At 42.5% G+C, this 21,485-nt stretch overlaps 1 protein-coding gene across 2 annotated transcripts in view; it reads right to left on the bottom strand.

The window, feature by feature from the left end:
- Txndc16 (thioredoxin domain containing 16) overlaps positions 1–21,485 on the bottom strand; it is a 91,614-nt gene that overhangs the window by 66,070 nt on the left and 4,059 nt on the right. For both annotated transcript variants that reach the window (XM_028873622.2, XM_028873620.2), the window contains exons 3-6: positions 20,001–20,239; positions 18,875–18,957; positions 14,160–14,233; positions 13,248–13,322 (exon numbers count right to left, since the gene is read on the bottom strand). In XM_028873622.2, coding sequence (XP_028729455.1) covers positions 13,248–13,322; positions 14,160–14,233; positions 18,875–18,957; positions 20,001–20,160 — 392 coding nt within the window. In that variant the 5' untranslated portion in view covers positions 20,161–20,239. The remainder of the gene's footprint in view (positions 1–13,247; positions 13,323–14,159; positions 14,234–18,874; positions 18,958–20,000; positions 20,240–21,485) is intronic.

The raw sequence follows: 21,485 nt of genomic DNA, 5'->3' as shown, positions 1-21,485 counted from the left end.
ACCCACTACAGAAAGGGTCTCGCTACTTAGCCCAGGCTGGATTCCAATCTGCGGGGACTCCTCCTCCTTCCTCAATCTCAGGTGCTTAGGTAACACGCACTTCCCACCCCACCCAGGCATCACTGACCGCTCTTACAAAGTGGAAAAAGGATGACAGCTAATGATGAGGTCAGGGGCAACCCAGACCTACACCTTTAGGCCAACACCCCAAAAATACCCTTGAGATACTTCAAAACCAGCTGAGCATCATCACCAGTGTGCTTAAAAGAATCCCATGGGAATCCTTAGCTTGGAAATTATATTCAGTGTGAACACAGCCCAGGTTTCTGCCAACAATATCACAAACTTGCTTTTCCAGCCTCCCTGCTACAAGGCTTTGCTAAATGACCTGGAATCAGTTTGCTTGAGATTCTGGATCAGGAGCAAGTGACACAAAGAGCCAGGGACAATACAGAATGACTTGGAGAGGTGGCGGCAGGACAGGAACGCTTCAAAGGCAGTAACGTGAGAGTGTTGCCGAGCACCCTAACGCAGGTAGTGCATCCCGTGCACAGCAAGAGTCCTCCCCACCTTAGCTATGCCTTGATTCTAACCACAACTCTGGGCTGTACGACCTTGCAGTCCGGTTCTCCGACCCTTCAGGTCAAACTGAGATTTCCTCTATCTACTCCAAATCCTTCCGCTTCCGTCAGTCAGACCCTGGCTTCAGGGTCTGGACTAGGAACCCCATGTAACGCGCTCACTCTGTCTTGTTTGATTTTCATGGCAAACATCTGAGATGGAGCTATCATTAACCCCATTTTAAAGATCAGGCTACAGGGTTTAGAGAGGTTACTTTGCCTAATGTCCCAAAGCTCATTAAGGAGTCATTATCCATGAGACAATAATAACCAAAACTAATGACATTCATAATCTAATGATCTCTGTGATTTTTCCCAGTGGCTTCCTGGCTTTATTATATTCCTTAATAGGCAGATTTCCAGAATATGAGCCCTGTCTAGGGAGCTCCAGGTCCATCCCATAAGCCTGTCTGTACTCCTTCACTTTAATTCCAACGAGGAAAACTGCTGACAGAAACGGGCTGAGGAGAGTCTCCCTTGGGATTTCTTGCTCTGGTAACGTGGTGAGATGGGCTAGGCTGCTCAAACTGGGGGGTTCTTTCTGCCTCAGAAAGGCCTTCCCTTCCTTCGGCGATGCTCCTCCCAAGACTCTTCCATCAGAATCACCACGTAGCCTAAGACAGATGACCGGGAACTGAGCAGATGTCAGTAAAACAAAGGAACCAAGAGTCTGCTTTTGCCTTTTGATACAGTGTAGATCAATCATCCCTTTTTCAGAAATTACAGTTGTCAGAATCCAAAGTCTTTAAACTAAGTATCAGCAAAACAGTATAGGCTAATTTAGTATCCAAAATATCCCACAAGAGGAACAGGGAGTAGAAAAAGGTATGATTATTTTTATGTGTGCGGAGTTTTCTTTATTCATGCTTCATTTGTTTTGTTTTTGAGACATGATTTAATAGGTAGTCCAAGATAGCTCGGCCTTTACTTCATACGTAATCCAGGCTGGCTTGAACTAATTCCTTCTGCTTCAATTTTCCACATGATGGTGTACAGACCGAACAGCACAACACTCCCAAGAAATTACTATTATCTAGACCACGAGGCTGTGACTACCAGATTCATACAGAAAGTGACAGGTTGAAAACAAGAAGCCACCTGTGAAACAGGAACTGAAAGTCCAGACACAAGCCCAGCCTTCTCCAGCACTGCAGTCTCTGACCAGCTTACCCCTTCGAAAACAACTATGGGCACATAAAGGAAGACTTCTGCTCCTTCCACACCCAGCAAAAGCGTGAGCTTTCCAAATTCATCAACCACCAAGCCACCATGGATTGAGCACCTATCAGATTTCACATACCACATTATGCTCCCAGGTCACAGTGTGAAGATTTACCGTTAATACCAATTAACAGCACTGTGACAAATTCACATCCAAGACAAGCAACCTTTTATTCTAACTATCCAATTAAAACCTCCATCATCAAGTTGGTGTATTTTCAAGTAATGTTTTAATGACATTTTAAATATCATTTTAAAAGCCCACATAATGGGCTATAGTGCTCCATAAGTATCTAATTTACAAATAATTAAGTGAACATTGAAGGGTTCACAACACGCCTCCCCCCCCCCCAACGGTCGCATTTACCAGGCAGACACTTCCGCCTAGCCAATTCCGGTCAGGCCGGACACCTCCGCCTAGCAAGTTCCGGCCAAGGCATCTCGCGTGACCAGAATCCATGACATTACATGGCTATGTAAGCGTGCAACGTGACCATGTGATCTACACACATGCGTGGAGTAGTGACGTGACCTGGCCACGCCCCCAGCCGGTTTTTAAAGCGGAGCGCCATATTCCCGGCCTTCTCTCTTCTCCTCTTCCTCTTCTCCACGCACGTGTCTCTCCCACAGGCCTGCGCACTCTCTGTCCCTTTAACTCTAATAAACTCTTATAAGCGGACTCTGTCGTGTTTCGTGACACTTCCTTGCAGGGTAAGAACACAACGCAGCTAAATAACTAACAAACATTACCCTAAATTTATACTTATTTCATTCTCAGAGTTTATAACTTCATTCTTTCCTAACTACATTTCTTTATATTTCGAAAAAAAAAGAAGTAATTTATCAAAACTTTTGATAGTCTATTGACAAAAGGAGCAGCATTGAAGAAAAACTGTGGATCATTGTTCTCAACCAAAACATTCTACATAACAAATTCAAATGCTTTGAGAAAAAAGTAACAGCATGGCTTACACATTTTTTCATGCAAGTAAATACAAATAGTCTCAAAAGCAAGCTTTTGGCTCATGAACAAATGTTTTGAAAACAATCTAAGCATTATCTACAAATATTTCCTATCCTTAATTATAAGGCTAAGGAGAACATCTTGACCAAAAATAACTGACAAAAGTTGGCTGAAATTACTGTAATGTAGCATGCCCACTGATCAGTTTTGCGCACTAGCAGAGGAGAAAGGTGGACACCAACCCGGCTATAAACCCTGCCACCTACACTGGTGACCTGCCCACATGGTACATCAGTGGCCCAAAGGGGGGAGCAACCGACCACTATCTGACTGGATGCAAGGCCCACTCCAAGAGATGAAACCCAGGCCTGACACTGCTCAGGGAGTCAAGTACCTGAGACTAGACAGGCATGAACCTAGAGGAAAAGCATATGCTATTCTTCTCCTAGAGGACTACAGCAATAAAATGACTCCTAACCACACTCTGCTCTACCCATAGATCACTATCTTGCTCGGCCATCATCAGAGAAGCTCCCATCTGCAGTAGACGGGAACAGACACACAACTGGACAATGCCCAGAGATTAGGACCTGGGAACACCCAGTCCTAAATGGGATGTTTCGAGCAAATCCCGCCCCTCAGGGCCGAGGGAATTCTGGGGAAGAGAAGGTAGACAAAGCCAGTAAGGATGGAGGACGCCAAGGAAACAAGGTCTTCTAGACACCACAGGACTGACACATATAAGAACTCACAGAGACAGTGGCAGGATGAACAGTGTCTACGCAAGTTCAAGTCAGATGGGGGTCTCACTCCTGAGAGGAGAAGTAGCCTAGAAACTATCTCCAATTGACAACTGCTTGCAAAGAAAAAATTAAGTTTTCTCCACAGTCTCTCACTGGGTATATAAACCACACTGAAAGGCAGGCCCCAAGTAGATGGCCAACTCAAAAGGAACTCGGTGGTATTTGGGGAGATGTTTTTGTCTCATGAGCTTTGTCTGGGCATCTTTTTTTTTTAACCTTACTGGTTGTTTTAGTCTGTGTTCTACTGCTGTGAAGAAACACCATGATCAAAGCAACTCTTAGGAAGAAAGCATTAAATTGGGGCTTGCTTACAGTTTTGGAGGGTTAGTTCATTATTATCGTGCTGGGGGGCTTGGCAGCATGCAGGCAGGTGCCAGAGCAGTAGCTGAGAGCTACATCCTGGTCCACAGGCAAAGAGGAAGACTGGCCTGGGGTGGGCCTTTGGCCTGGGGTGGGCCTTCAGCCTGGGGTGGGCCTTCGGCCTGGGGTGGGCTTTTGAAACCTCAAGGCCCACCCCCAGTGATAAACTTCCTCCAAGAAGACCACACCTCCTAATCCCTGGTGACTAAGCTTTCAAATACATAAGCCTAGGGGGCCATTCTTATTCAAACCTCCACACTGATCTTTTGCGTGTGTATTATGGTTTCTGATTTTGTGTTTTTATGGTTTTCTGTGTGTGCTTGTGTCTCTGCGCATGTGTGTGCTTCTCAAGCTCTTTGTTTTGTCTTGTTTTTTCCTTTTTGCTTTTTGTTTCATTCTGATTTATTTAGTTTTTATTTGCCTTGTTTGTTTTCTACAGAAAGAGAGAAAGAGGTATGTAGTTAGATGGGTGGTGAGATGGGGAGGATATGGAGGGAGATGAAACAGAAGTAACTGTGATCACAATAAATTGTATGAAAAAAATCTATTTTTCACTAAAAAAATTTTGCAAACTTAAAAAGGTCAGTTAATTTTGGGTTGCCTATTTTCAGTTTAATAAAATGCTAGGTGAGAAAAAAATGTAACTATACATATATTTCATATATATAATTGTACATATACCTCTTATGAATATATCAAATCCTAATAAGAAGCTAGAAGAATGTGATTATATACATATTTTATACATGATATATACATATACATCTTATGAATAAGTATATCAAACAGCAAATGAAAGCATCCTGAAAAAAAGAACAAGACATAAGCCAGTGGGAGGAAACTGTCCAGCTATGGATTATGAAGACCATAATGGCAGCATTATGAAGACCATCTGTGTGTTAATATCCTTATGTAACACTCATGCATACAGTAAGACTATTACTGCTCAATCAAACTATAGTTTATTGCTATCATTAATACACTGTACTACTTTATTAGTGGGTATAACCTAATTTTTTTAGTTTGTTTTTAAGCTAAAAACAAACTATGTTTTAACATTTTTCAGTTTTTAAAATAAAAATTAAATACATAAAAATTAATTATAAATAAAGTAAATTTTTTTTTAACACAGGGTTTCTCTTTGTGTAGTACTAGCTGTCCTGGAACTCGCTCTGTAGCCCAGGCTAGCCTTGAATTCACAGAGATCCGCCTGCCTCTGTCTCCCGAGTGCTGGGATTAAAGGCGTGCACCACCACCACCACCACCACCACCACCACCACCACCACCACTCGGCCAAAAGTAAAATAAACTCCTTAGGGCCAAAGAGCACAACTATGAAGACACAAAAGATCAGCCGTCTCTTGGAGTGGGGCACAAACATTTCCGGCCAGTGAGAAAGCTGTGTGGTCTGTAACGATTGATTCAGTTCTTGACACATTTGGTCAAACCCACAGAATATGCAACATGTAGAATGAATCAGAATGTAACCTGTGGACTTTGGGTGAATATCATGTGTCAGCAGGCAGGGGTGTGACTTAGGGATAGATCATTTGCCTAGCTTATCCAAGGGTCAGATCCCCAAAACCACCAGAGAAAAGAAATACGTTGCCGGGCGGCGGTGGTAACGCACACCTTTAATCTCAGCACTCAGGAGGCAGAGGCAGGCAGATCTCTGTGAGTTCGAGGCCAGCCTGGTCTCCAAAATGAGTGCTAAGAAAGGCGCAAAGCTACACAAAGAAACCCTGTCTCAAAAAATCAAAAAAATAAAATAAAATAAGAAATATGTCACTAGAGACTGACTTACTGCTAACAAATGATGCACCAATCTGGTGGGAAAGGGAATAAAGGAGACATCTCTGTGCTTTCCCCATCTTTTTGCTATGAAACTAAAAGTGATCTTCCAAAGAAGAAATGTCTTTTAAAAACAAACAAAAACACCACTATTGGAGGACACAGACAATACTTTAACAAATGGAAAAACATCATATTCTAGGATAGGAGGATTCACTCTTAAGATGTGAGCTGTCCCTAAGATAACATATATTGAAAATCAGCAGAATTTAGATAGAGTTGGGGAAGGGCAGAAACTGCATCAGCTAATTTCAAATGGCATATGAAAACAAAATAAGCATGCACTTCTGAAAACAAAAATATGCAAAGGCCTAAACCTTTTATATATATATTAGAAACTCTACAAATTAAACCAGTGGTACTGACATACAGACAAACCAGTGAGGCATGGCTCAGAAATAGAGCTCGATACATGTCAGAGTTTTATGGAAACCACAACACCTCAAATCCTGAACAAAACTCCATTATTTCAGTTGTGCTGGGGCATCAAAGTAGCCACCTGGATCATACATTCCTCACACCATTCACCATGGCAAATTCCAAACAGATTTTAATCTTAAACATAAAATATTTAAGATTTCATATTTCTATGTCTTCATAATATATATAATTTATAAATATGTTTATAACATATTTTAAAATTTATTTACTCTTAAATGTAAAATAGAAACAATTCTAGAAGAAACTCACCCACACAAACACAATCTACTGATCTCTAGGATCAAAGGCAATTCAATAAAGAAAGGATAATCTTTTTAACAAAAGGTGCTGGAAAACTGACCATCCACATGCAAAAATGTAGAACACACTGACTCTACATCTTATACGTTCCATACGTGGTGGATTGCCTGTGATCCCAGTATAGGCTGACAGAGGTGGAGGCAAAAGGATCAGAAGTTCAAGGTCATCCTTGGCTACATAGTAAGTTTGAGACCAGCCTGGGCTGCATAACACCCTGTGTCTCCAAAAAGAAACCAAAAGTTGGTGACCTGAGGTTGATAACTCATTTTAAAATACAGTATAAAAAGTATAATCCATTAAAATAGTATTAGGTTCAACTTCACTATTTAAAAAAATATCTGTATGCCAGGTGGTGGTGGCACATGCCTTTAATCCCAGCACTTGGGAGGCAGAGCCAGGTGGATCTCTCTGAGTTCGAGGTCAGCCTGGTCTACAGAGCAAGCTACAGGACAGGCACCAAAACAACATGGAGAAACCCTGTCTCAAAAAACCAAAAAGAAAAAAAAAAATCTGTGCTCTGGAAAAAAACAAAAACAAAACAAAAAAACTATTAAAAGAACAGAGGAAAGAAAAGCCACAAACTGAAAGAAAGTATCTAACAAAACATGTATCTCATAAAATGTCTCAATCTAAACATATAACAACCCAATTTAAAAAGTGGGTCAAATATTTGGACAGCACACCAAATAACAGATAGCCAGTCAGCATCTAAAAGGTTGTTCATGACCCTAGGAAGGACGCATGGATCGCCCATTGAAAGAGAAATAGATGAGATCTACATGAGCAAACTGGGGGTGAGGGGGTTAATGGAGGGCAAGGAATGGGGGATGAGAACATAGGGGAACGGGAGGTTCGAGCTGGAACAGGGACAGTGTGGGAGAGCAAGGAAAGAGAGACCTTGATAAATGAAGACATCATGGGAATAGGGAGAAACAGAGTACTAGGGAAGTTCCCAGGAATCCACAAGGATGACTCCACCATAGACCACTGGCAATTGTCGAGAGGGTGCCTGAGCTGGCCTACTCTGGTGATCATATGGCTGAATACCCTAACTGTCATCATAGAGCCCTCATTCAGTGACTGATGGAAGCAGATGCAGAGATTCACAGCCAGGTGCCAGGCCAAGCTCCAGGAGTCCAATCGATGAGAGAGAGGAGGGATTCTATGAGCAAGGGACATCGAGACCATGATGGGAAAAAGTACAGAGACGACTAGCCAAACTAGTGGAAATGCATGTACTATGGACCACAATGAGATATCACTATACATAATAAGCTGAGGAGCCCCCATGGTACTGGACTAGGCCCTCTGGACAGGCAAGACAGCTGTTTAGCTTAAACTGTTTAGGGGGCCCCCAGGCAGTAGAATTGGAACCTGTCCCTAGTGCATGAGCCAGCTTTTTGGAGCCTAGTGCCTATGGTGAGACACTTTGCATAGCTTGGTGCAGGAAAGAGGGGCTTGGACCTGCCTCAACTGAATGTACCAGGCTCTGCTGACTCCCCATGTGAGACCTTGCCTTGGAGGAGGTGGGAATGGGGGGGTGACTTGGAGGGGAAGGTTGGGGGGCAGGAGGAGGGAGGAGAGGGTAATCTGTGGTTGGTATGTAAAATGAATAGAAAAATCTCTTAATAATAATAAAAAAATGTTCACAATGAGATATCACTACACATAATAAGGACACACAGAAACCAGAACTCTCTCATTACAAAACTTGGGATGGCAGTTTGGCTGTTTCCTACAAATTTAACATTGCAATCCCCAAGTCTTACTCTTAGGTATTTATAAACAAAGGGGGGGAACACATATCTATACCAAAAATCTACACATCGATGTTTATAGCAGCCTTATTCATAGTTACCAAAACTCAGAAGGAACTAGTATGCTTAGCAGGTGAATGGGTGAACAGGTGAACATCCATACCAAAGAATACTATTCTGTCATAAAAAGGAATGAACCATCAAACCATGAGGACATGCAGTCATTTATATATTGCATAAGAAAAAGAAGCCAGTATGTAAAAGCTGCATGCTGTGTGGTTCATCATGTGATACTGTACAGAGGGAAAAGTTACAGGAACAATAAAAGTATTAGTTATAAAGGGGAACAGAATTATGGAGCAATGAAACTATTGTGCAGAACACTGCAATTGTCTAAACATTATGTACACAGCACAGAGTGAATATCTATGTTTATTTAGTTAATATTGGTTCACCAAATATAACAGTGTCACACTTACAGCAAGCTGTTATTAGGAAAACCATGTATGGAGAAGACATGGAAACTCTCTATACTATGAGTTTAATTTCTTATAGCTTTAAACAGTGTATCAATGGAAAACCTCAAAATGGCTGAATTTCTTTGTAACAATGGCATAAGGAAGACCATTGTTTAACTTAAAGCCCAAGGTCAAAAAAAAAGATAATTTTGACCACACAATCTTTAGAGGACCACAATGGCGAATTTCAAAAGAAATTCTGGAATTCTGCTTCCTTTATATAAGAGAAATGGCCTAGAAATCAAGTTTAAAACACAACAGAAGACCGGTCAGAAAATATTAAGCAATATTTCAATTCTATGATGATCAGTGCGCAAATACAAAGTGTATGACAAAGGAAAAAGCTGCTTGCTGAGCACTGGGTATTTTAGACTAATGGTTTTAGCCCATAAAAACAGAATGACAAATTGAAAAAAGCCTATTTCTTTTTCACGGCAATTTACAAAGCACAGCCATGTTATCTGGCATCGTTGCTCAATATTTAAATATCATTATCGGAGAATGTTATACAACACTGTATCCCACAAGTCTTTTTATTATGTTCAAAGCGAGAATGAAGGAACTGCCTCTCTGATTTCTACTTCTTGACTTCCTTTCCTCCATTTCTTCTTGCCCTCAGTGGTTTTGCCCTCAATGTCCCCTCGATGGCCTGTGTCCGCAAAGCCTCGCTGTCCTGTCAGGGGCTGCAGCTCTTGTAGCTGCCTCAGACTGTGAGAGGAGAGCCATCGTTGTAAATGGCCCTCCTTCCTTGTCTACTGCAGATGGTGACCAGCCGGGATCTGGGTAGTACGAAGTGGGCAGGATGAAGAAGAAGTCAAGCATTAGACCAAGTTGGTAGTTTTGCTGACCGTTACTGAACTAACTGTTGCTGAGCCCAGCGATTTTCACATGGTGAGCATCAAGAAGAACACTGCCCCTTTACTTCCCTACTTGTTACAGTGGCCACTCAGCAGTTTCCACACCTGCTAAAACTGGTCAGGTTCTGTGTTGGTTCATCAGGACAATAAGCCCAAACCCAAAGCCATGTTGGAGACTTAATTAGGACTGGATACTCAGTGGTAAAAACCTCCCCAAGCAAGTGCCCTGAGTTCAATCTCTACGCACTAGTAAGGGGGCAAGAAAACAAAGGAAAAAGATTTTATTCACCTACTGTGACATACAGAAAGGGCCCAACTCCACAACGGTCTTGATTCTTGGTAACAATCAATAGCCAGGTGCAGTGGTGCAAACACGAGCAATTGTTGCGTTTGCCAAAATTCTTCCAAAGGGCTCCTCCCGGCCTCTGCTGTGGTCCAGGGAGGCAGGGGTAACAAGCAAGTGTTCGGAGTGACTCAAAATGTCCAGAAAATAACAATTTTAAAGAGCAGCTTTTATCAAGGGCCTCTGACAACAGCCTCTTAACAGAAGTGCCTGGAAGGTGCCTTAGCCAAGGTCTGAAACAAGGAGCCTCAAAAAGGGAAATGAGTAACATTATATGGACCCAACATGTTATATTTAGGAATATATATGTGTATATGAATACGTATATGCATGCGATAACAATTATTACAGAGAGAGAGAGATCATGAATTTAAAGGTGATCAGGGAAGGGTGTATGGTAGGAGGAACGGGAAGGGAGATATGTTGTAATTAAATTATAATCTCAAAAATAAACAACTGAAAAAAACGTGGGTGCATGGGCCTGAATACAGCGGTACGTATTAGCACAGCCAGTCTAAGGTGAGCTCGTCAGCTGTGGATATGGGGCTGGGTACCTGAGTGTGAGGGTCATGAAAACTGCGCCAATAATAAAAGGTTTCTGAAAGCCAACAACAAAAAGTAATTCAAAGCCAAACACCTAGCAGACCCAGGTGCTTCTGGGAGTACCTACCACTTCACGGCAGCCTCAGTGCAGAACACACGCTCTCCAGAGACTCCCAGCCCAGCGGGCGGTGCCAAAGCATGCTGCCTGAACCGCCCGGGGGCACATTCAAGACTACGCTACAACCTGCCTTCCTCACATGCCACACACACTCCAGCGAAACTCCTCTCTCCACACTGCTTCCAACTCCATGTCTGTCACACATTCCCCCCCCCCTTCCCTCTTCACCAGGCATTTGCTCTTAAAGGTTTATCACATCTGCTACTGTCTTCAGGAAGCCCACTCAGTAACTACCTACCCTCTAACTAGACGCGACCTGTCCCTTCCCTAGGCATCTATCAACTCTTGGGCATACACACTTCTAGTACAATACTTACCACATCATATCTTCTGCATCTACCTCCACGAGAAAATACGAAGTTCTCAAGAACAGAAGCCATGGCCTATACAGCATCCCCAATGTCTAACAAATGTGTGGCATGTAGAAGGAACATGGTAAGCAAATGACATGTGGAATTTGTGTTCTCTAAGTCAGCACTAGGAATGGACCACTCCCACAACAGGACATCAACAATCTCCTCAGCCCAGTGCTTTGGGTGACCGGCTCCTCAGTATCCACAACCTCTCCTGAGCTAGGACCCATCTGATTGAAAACTCTGGGCCATGAGGTGTCCAGTGTGGACCCACTCTGAAATCTAGTGTCAGACTTGGATTCATACTTTAAGGAATGGCAATCTTAGTGCCCCCTACCCCTTAAGTAATCTTTTTCTTCACCCCTCTTCCTGGGTTCAAAACTGTTATCAGCTATCTCCTGGGGGATGAATAACAGCAAAACTGAGAGTTTCCTGAGAACAGCAGCACGTCTTCTGTTTTGGCTTTCTGTTGAACTGCATTCAACCCCTTTGGAATTCCTTCTTCACAAGGCCATCTTTCAGGATACAGCTCAGGACACTATAAGACTCTCTTTATATTCAATGTCCAGAACTAGAAAGTCTACAGAGACAAAGTATAAGGGGGGGCCTGTTAGGGGTGGGACATAGGGAGATGGGAGACAATGAGCCAGGGTTCTTTCTAAAGTGAGAAAAACTAAAACTGACCATGGTGATGGTTGTATATATCAGTAAATATACTAAAGACCACTGAACTGTAGACTTGAACAGTCTATGAATTATATCTCAATAAATTATTTCCTAAAAAGAAAAAGGTCATCTTTCACCTATTAACTGGCCTTAGGGCTTGTCCTAGCTAGTTTTATGTTAACTTGACAAAAGGTAGGGTTATCTGAAGGAAGGGAAACTCAATTGAGAAAATGACTTTATAAGATCTGGCCCAGGTAAGCTTGGATCCCAGGCCTGAAGGTTCCGTGCCAGGGAACTGAGTCATCCTCACTAAAACTCCCACCACAGACTCTTCGGCACTGACTGAGCAGACACATCCTCAAACTCTGGAAAAACCAGGCTAGTGTGAGAAAGAAACGAGGTACTTTTAAAATCCTAGGGGAAACAGCAAAGCTGAGTATCTACCTGCAACCACCTACCACCTGGAGCGGGATGTCCTGGGGTGCATACACTAATGTGTGTGTGTGTGTGTGTGTGTATGTGTGTGTGTGTGTGTGTGTGTGTGTGTGTGTGTGTGTGTGTCTGTGTGTCTGTGGGTCCCCTGAGATGCATACACTAACACCTAGATATGTGTGTGTGTGTGTGTGTGTGTGTGTGTGTGTGTCCATCCTGAGAGGCATACAATGATACTGGGTGTGTGTGTGTGTCCTGAAATACATACACTGACACTGGGTGTGTACTGAGATGCATACACTGACATCTGTGTGTGTGTGTGTGTGTGTGTGTGTGTGTGTGTGTGTGTCCTGAGATGCATACACTGACACCTGGATGGGTGTGTGTGTGTGTGTCCCGAGATGCATACACTGACACCCAGGTGTGTGTGTGTGTGTGTGTGTGTGTGTGTGTGTGTCCGTGTCCCCTGAAATGCACACACTGACACCCACCTCTAGAGTGGTGTGCTTCAGAGGTGGGGCTTTGAGGAAAGATTCCATCCTGAAAGTGGGTCTGTTATGGATGAGATTAACAGCCTCATAAAAGAAGCCTCAGATATCCAGGTTCCTCTGCTCTGAGAGGACACAGGGAGAACACATCTTTCTAGGAGGTACAGACCCTCATCTGACGTCAAATCAGCCAATAATCTGACACTCTACTTCCAGCCTCCAAAACTGTGAAAAGTAAAATTCTGCTTTCTACACCACCTGGCCTGTGGATTGTGCTACAGCGGCCCAAAGACATCTAGTACATACTCGTTGCACTAACAAACCAAAGAGCAACTCTATGATCATTGGGTCCCGTTAAGAAAATCCTCCAAACAGAGCGTGTATTCCTGTGTTTATTGTCAATGAAAAAAATGTTAGACCCTTGAGATGATAAACCAGTGATGTGTATGAAACCTATGCCTATAAATAGGTTAAAACTCCAAAATATCTCCAACAACTGTGGTTCTCAAAAGTGAGCTCACCAATGAACAAGCGAGTGTCCCCTGTACTTACAAGAGAACATGGGCGACGATGGCATTCACATCAAACAAGGTGTCCGTGGGGAATTCCCTGAGCAGTATGCTGCCTCTAGAAAGGGTTTGCAGAACACGTTACTGAAGTACCTCCTCACACCCCAATTTGCTTAGGTATCTAATATTAAGTTCTTGGATGTGAGAGCCTGTGTCTTGTCTGTGTACCTCATACAACTCTCAGACTGCTGGTACATAATATTCTCAAGTATATACCGAGGATACACTAGCATATGTTCATCTTGAAAAGTTTAGGACCTATACTTGGCAAAAATAATAATATAACAATAATAATAGGAAACAAATATAAATCGAAGACATTCTAATAACATCTCTATCACATGCAGATTTCCAGATTGGCTGGGGAGGAAACAAGGATGTGAAGGAAAAGTTTCCTGAGCAAACAGGTTCTCCTTCCTAGGCCACCTCTGCAGGATAAGATGGCAGACTCAGCCATAGAGGAACTGATACCCAGACCCCAGTGGATGGATCCTTCAAGAGGAAAGGGTTCCCAACATGGAGCTGGCAGAGCCACGCAGAACAACCAGTCTGCCTGTGCTTGCCTGTGCCTCCCACCAGACACCCTGAGTAGGAATTCACAGAAGACTCTCAGGGAGTACTGGATTACTCTCCAGCTTTTGTAAAGAACAAAATTAAAACCCAGAATGGTTAACGACAAATCTATTCCTAGGATTTCTACTAAACTCCCTAAGTCCCTACTAAAGACCATGTTACCCTGGCTCAGTGATGTGCTATGTGCTCTCTGCCCACCCCCCAACCCCTCCAGAGCTGAGGAACGAACCCAGGGCCTATGTGCTCTTTTTTTTTTATGTGCTCTTAAATAGTCTAAAACAATCACTCTGCATTAGTATGTCACACTGCCAAGAGGACTTACCTGAATAAATACGCCTTCATCAAACCCTCTTCTTTCCCACAGTACCTTGACGCTTCTTCCTGGACACAGTTAACCTGTAAAAGATTATAGTGGGGTTTAAGGTATGCGTCGCAGGGTCAAGTTTCAGGTTAGGAAAACAAGGAGATGAAACATTACCACCTGTCTCCAGGCTAAAGTCTGCCTCCCGCTTTTCCTGACTCAATGCTTTCACTGTTCACACAGGTGCTCGAGGAAACCACAGAGAGGAACCGGACCGTTCTCTGCTTCTCAAAATGATGCTTAATTTTCCACAAGTTTACATTTAACTCAATTCCGCAAAGCAATCGGGAGGTAAGGAGGTAAAACAGGAAGGGAATGCTTACGACAAGATAACCACGCAAGAAAACCAAAGAGCAGAGGCTCAGGGTGGAGCTCAGAGGTAGAGTGAGTGCCTAGCAGGGAGAACCTAAGCTGGGGTCTGCACCTGCCCACAGGTGTGGCCCATAAGTTCTGCTGGTTTCCTAACCAAGTCCATCAACCCCTCTGCTATTATTAACAGAACCACGCTTCAAAATAAATAAATAAATAAATAAAGTGTTACATTAGAAAGCTTTTTTAGCCTCCACAGTGGGTCAGGATAGCCACAGGGTACACGTGGCACTGGGAGATATCACTGAGTGAGAATTCACCGACAGGTCTCCAAAGGAGACTGACAGCTTCTCTCTCAAATAAGAATACTAGAGCGGGCCAGGCGGTGGTGGCGCACGCCTTTAATTCCAGCACTTGGGAGGCAGAGCCAGGTGGATCTCTGTGAGTTCGAGGCCAGCCTGGGCTACCAAGTGAGTCCCAGGAAAGGCGCAAAGCTACACAGAGAAACCCTGTCTCGAAAAACCAAAAAAAAAAAAAAAAAGAATACTAGAGCGTCAGTGGTGATCACCAGCACGGGCACCTTTACACCACTCGCTAAAATGGTGCAATGGAAAGAGAAACCTAGTGCCCGGTGTTATGTTAGAGCGGCCCCACCAAGCCCAGACCGCTCACAACCCAGACTTAGGTGAGGAAATGTCTGAGACCAGCCATGAAAATAAGACGGAAGGTAAGAGGGTACAAAACAAGGAGGCAGGATCATAAGTACGGGTCAAGGACTGGGACCTGGAGGGAAGCCATGGGAACTCAAGAGGCTGGTCATGAATGCAGAAAGGAACACTATGAAGAGGGACTGTGTGCACGCACAACCACACAGGAGCAAGCCATGAGGAGAGAGCACACTTTCCAGCTGAGAGGACAAACGGCCACCAATGTAACTAACCTAAACAAAGGCTGGAGAGGCGGGTCATTTTGTCCTGAATTTGGTTAAGGGTTTTGTTTGCTTTGATGGAGTGGGGTTTTTGTTCTTGCTAGCTTAATTTATTTATGCAGAATTTGAGTAAACAGAATGAAATCTGTTTGTTAAAAAAAAAAAATTATAAAAGGGGAACTGACAGGAAAGATATAAGGAACAGAAAATGAGAATTAAGTCAGCTGCAGCCAAAAGAACTTTAGTGTACATAAGTTTTTAACTTTCTAGTCCAAAGAAAAGGAATGCTTGATGTTATGACAAGAGATCCATGTACTCATTCACGATAGTCTGAAGAGCTACCATAATGTTAGTCCTGGGGGATACAGTTAAGTCCAAAATGAAAAACTTTATTTTGAACTTACATTTTAAAAGTATAAACATTAAGCAATTAATATATAAAGCTAAGTACCATACATAAAAAGAGTAAAGGGACAGAATACAGCGGACCATTTGAGACAGATAACCCAGGAGGGCTTCTCTGAGGAGGTGCCATTGGCACTAAGAACAGACAGGAGACACACACATATATGAATGTGTGAATGAGGTGAAAATACCTGCAAAGGTCCTGTGGTAATGGCACCTTTGGCAGGCCCAGGGAACAGAAAGATGAACAGTGTGCTGCAGAAACATAAGGAAGGTGGGGGACAGCACATGAACCCAGACAAGGCCGCGGTCTGTCTCTGTGACACTCGGGGCTTTAATTGACGGTGACTGCCATGGGAAGCCTCTCTGACATCTGACACACCCGCGCGCGCAGAGAAGAGTGACAGGAAACAGCCAGTGGCCGGGACAGCACCGTGGTCCCTTGGGGGCATGATGACCAGCAAAGTAAGAGTGAGTGCGAGAGCAGCCGAGTTTGAAAAGTTTTGAAAACAGAATCTCGGGGTCCATGGAACGGCGATGAGAGAAGGAAACATCCAAGATGACTAAAGGGCTTGCATTTGCTTTAAAAAACAACTTGATACAAAACCTTATTTTGGTTATCATCTGCATAAGGCATCCTTTTTTTTCTTCATTTACCTTAAAATTGTGTGAAGCCTTTAGACACATTTTTAAATAGCATACAGTTGGACTTGGTTACTGTGCCCAACTTGAGAATACTTCTCTTAACCGGACTGTTTAGCCCACTTATATTTTAGCTCCTGGAGGAGCTACGGCAACTAACAGTGGCCAAGGGAGAGGCAATCCTTTCCTTCAGCGGGATAACCATTGTAAGACACACCATTAAATAAGCCCTGACTCATTCAAGCAAGCTAACTAAAATCAGTGCGCGCGCATGCACACATGCACACACACACACACACACACACACACACGCACGCACGCACGCACGCACGCACGCATGCCCAAAGACATCTATGTTTTGGTGATTTCTTCATCTACCCGTCTGTCAATCTTAATTTTTGAAGATACTGTCAAATGCTACTCCTCTCCAACACTACTGTGACCTTCTCTCAGCACTTAGAAATAGGCCTTCATTTCTTTAACACCGGACTGGATTTATAGAGCCCTTATTATAATGATTACATTCCTCTTGGTACTAAGATGATCTGTGAGTGTGATGTATCCCCACATTTATACTATATCCTTTCCAAAGAAAAGGACTAGGTCTTGGTCATCTAAAGAACACTCAATACAGTAAACTCATTTCACTGTCATAAATATTTACAATTTCTTTGTCTTTTTTTTTTTTTTTTTTTTTTGGTTTTTCAAGACAGGGTTTCTCTGTGTAGCTTTGCGCCTTTCCTGGATCTCGCTCTGTAGACCAGGCTGGCCTCAAACTCACAGAGATCTGCCTGCCTCTGCCTCCCGAGTGCTGGGATTAAAGGCGTGCACCACCACTGCCCCGCTAATATTTATAATTTCTTATGTGGCAAGGACTGAGCCATATGTTCAGGATGGGTCTGTGATTTACAATCTTCTCTCGGGAAACCTCAGTGTTCTCAACCATGAACATCAAAAGTTGTAAGTTATATCAGTAAGTGCGGTCTAAGCACAGATCCTAATATTCTCCTCCAGGCACCCAAATGTCGGCTCTTCTCTCCCTGACCAGATAAACAGCACAGTCATGCATCATGTAATGACTATTTCATTTCTAAAGTTTATTCACTTTTATGTCCATGAGTGTCTGCATACATATAAGTGTACCACATGTATGCCTGGCAATGGTAGAAGCCAAACAGAGCATCAGATGCCCTGGAACTGGAGTCACAGATGGTTGTGAGGTGCCACGCAGGTGTTGGGAACTGAACTGGGTCCAACGCAAGAGCAGCTGGTGCTCCTAACCACTGGGCATCTCTAGCCCACCACTTCTGAATTTTTGTTTAAATTTCTACCCAGAGTTCATGAGAGGTGAGTGCTGGGAACATTCTAGAACAGACTCGGTGAGTGAACAAAGCGTCTCTACGGAAAGAACTGACACACCAAGGAGATGTAGTTGGCAGTATGACTGGTTTTTATAAGGTGCCTAGACTGCCCTGACTTCCTGGAGGGCGTCTACTGCAGACACTAAGAGGGAGAGCCATCATTCTGGGAGGTGGTAGCTGACCCGAGAACAAATAAACGTATGAGAAAGCCAGCAGACACTAATCTGAAAGAAGGACCATCACTGGGAGACTTCTCACGTAAACTAAAAGTAAATTGAAGTCTCAGATGTTACCCAATCCGATACATGTAGAAATTGTCCATAAAATTCCATGGCAAATTTGAACATTTTTTTGGAAAAAAAAATTTATTTTCAAAGTGACTTGTTTTAATTTATTCTGAAAAATGTCCAATCTATAGCATAAACAATTATAAAAACAGAAAAATAGAAAGTCAAAAAAAATGTTAATCATCTTCATTTTTTCCTTCCATTTATACTAATAGAAATTTAATAAACAGCCAAATTGTGGCTGTTGTGAAATATTTGTAGGACAAAAGAGAACAAAACCTTACCATGGGCTTGAAAACACTCTGAGAGAATAGGTTATGAAACACAGCTCAGGTCTCACAGCTGGGGGACTTAGCCAGCTTCTTTCTCTCCATGCACTGTTACATAATCGTCTGAAGTTAGCTTTCTATGCTTAGGTAAGGAGCCAGAAAACAAAACAAAACAAAACAAAAAACATTTTTTTCTCAGTTTGGAAAGATCTGAAGCTCATGTGTTTTTAGATTGCAGTCTTTTTTTGTTGTTGTTTGTTTGTTTTTCGAGACAGGGTTTCTCTGTGTAGCTTTGCGCCTTTCCTGGATCTCGCTCTGTAGACCAGGCTGGCCTCGAACTCACAGAGATCCGCCTGCCTCTGCCTCCCAAGTGCTGGGATTAAAGGCGTGCACCACCACCGCCCGGCTAGATTGCAGTCTTAGGTCAGACTATTATAAATGTCTGTAACTGATATTAACATAAATATTGGTCTACCTTTGAGACGGAAATCCCATAGTCCTGGAGAGGCCTAACGGCTTCTTTTAGTTCTTCAAGAAACACAGAGTTACTTAGCGAACCTAAAACAAGAATGTTGAATGAATATTTGTGAATCTGCTCTTCTAAAAGATGAATATTTAAAATTAAAGGTAAAATATGAACACACATAAAAATTATGTGACTAGCCTTCAAAACAACATCACATCCAGCCACATGTTTTCCTATTGTTTCTTTATTCTTATTTCTATTATCACAATATAATTACCTTAAAAACTTCTTATTTAAAGCATATGATAAAAAATAAATAAATAAATAAGTTCAAGCTGGGTGGTGGTGGCACATGCCTTTAATCCCATCACTTGGGAGGCAGAGTAAGTTCTCTGTGAGTTCGAGGCCAGCCTGGTCTACAGAATGTGTTCCAGGGCTAAACAAAAAAACCCTATCTCAAAAAACAAGCAACCAAACAAAAAAAGTTTAAATCTAATGTGGTATTATTCCTCCAACTTTAACACCGTATACACAGTTCTTATACACACATACAAAACTTTCAAAATGACTTTAAAGTCCCAAATCACAATTAGAATTAAGGAATAACTAGAGATGTGAAGTCATTTTGGTAATTCCAATACAACTGCACTGTTACTGGCATAAAGACTTACATGACACCATCACAATTCTGTTCAACAGTCATGTTAATTAATACAGTATAATTAATGACACGGCCAAAGCAGAATACAGAATATTAAGCTAAACTACTGCTAAAAGTCCATATCCAGTTTTTATAAAACTGTAAAAATAGCTATGTGTAAAGAAAAAGAGTAAGACAGTATTCTTCCAGAAATGACTGCATGAACTCCAGATCGCCGAACTAGTGTTTTCTATGAAGTGAGCACATATGTAAACTCATTTGATCCCCATACTAAACTCAGAAAGCAATCACTACTGCATCGTAGCTGTTGAGGAAAGAGAACAGCTAAGGTGTTTGGATCCTTCCAAGCAGGCGGATCACAGAAACAGCTTTACAGAGCACACTGTTACAACTGATAGAAGTTCCCGCTGACTGCAGTGATGACAGGGAAATAAATATCACAGGAGCCACGTAGGAATTTTAAAAGATACTTACCAACTTGACAGAAATAAGCTAAAGAGGCTTTTCCTGGCTGCAGCGTGCTGAAATATTGCTGAGGACTCAGTTCTGGGAGAGAGTCTCCAGTTGACTTGTAAAAACTGCACATCAAAACGATTGCGACCCCAGCTCCGTATACAATGAAGCCAGAAGACATCGTGAGCTGTAGCGGGATACATGCGCCAGGAGATGTGTCTGCTTTCTTCCCTGCTGTGTTCTACTGCCTGAAGCGATACCTGGCACAGAGTAGGAGATCCACAAAGTTCTGTTGGGTGAATTTGTTAAATGAAGGGAGCTAAAGACACCAGATGAATAGTTAAATCGCTACATTACTTGATTTTGCTAGAACTTTCTAGTTTTTAACCCAGCTTGCCTCAAATTCACAGCACCCCAGTTACTGCCTTTTGAGAGCTTGGATTACAGCCATTAAATACCATACTCAGCTTAATTTTTGATAATTGCAAAAGAAATCTAGGATATCTACAAAATGCTTAAGTTTCACAGATATTTACTACAGAATGTTAAGCTGGCATTTTTGAACATTCTAAATCAATTTAAAATATTATCCAATCCTTTTTTAATGTTCTGTGTTAGACAATACTTGTGGGACTGCGGGGCTTGGTGGATCCTGGAGAGAAGCCCTCCAACAACACAATACACTCAAAGCCTTGTACAAGCCAGGCAAGCACTCTTCTGCTGATCTTTAGCCCCAGCCATCTACTCAGAAGTCAAGGTATCACTCAGCTGTCCAAGCTGGCTTTGAACTTACAATCTTCCTGCCCCAGCCTCCTGAACAGCTGGGAGTACAGGCCTATACCACCAAGCCTGGCTCTGCTCATTTTTAAAATTGGACATTTTGTTTGACCCATTTACAGCTAATGTACAACAAATACTCCAGCAGCTGCTGAACACCATTTGGCTGGGAAGGAGTCATCACAAAGTCTGCTATGGGTTTACTACCTTTTAAATGTCCTGCAAAAGATCTACTCACATTATGCAACAATCCTTTCTGAAAATATGCTTTCTTTAATGCTTAGGACATCCTATTTCACAATGCTTATACACGGAAACATTTCTCAACGGACTAGAACCCGGTCTGGTCCAGCCAGCCTCCTGGCCTTCCTTGATGCACTCACTACTCTCCCCTTGTCCTGAAGTCACTCATGTCTGCTGTTCTGCAGTTTTGTTTTGGTTTTTTCTTAAACAAGTCCAAGAGTTCTTCTACTGATGATCTATGCTGTCAAAGTTTAAAAGACAGCTTAGGCAAGCACTTTACCACAGAGCTACCCTCCCAGCCTCTAGGGAAATTAAGATAATATAAAACTACCATATTTCCAAGGAGCAAAAGTACACTCAAAGGTATAAGTGAGAATTTTCATCTTTTAATCTGAAGTAGGACCACTATACTTCAAATACAAGATCATTACTTTAAAATAGGTAATGAAAACAGCAATAATTATTTCTATATATTCCTAAGAGTAA

The sequence above is a fragment of the Peromyscus leucopus genome, chromosome 9 (assembly GCF_004664715.2).
Source record: "Peromyscus leucopus breed LL Stock chromosome 9, UCI_PerLeu_2.1, whole genome shotgun sequence".
Classification (NCBI taxonomy): domain Eukaryota; kingdom Metazoa; phylum Chordata; class Mammalia; order Rodentia; family Cricetidae; genus Peromyscus; species Peromyscus leucopus.
Note: the sequence above shows the minus strand (reverse complement) of the source record. Positions and strands in the feature narration are given on the sequence as shown.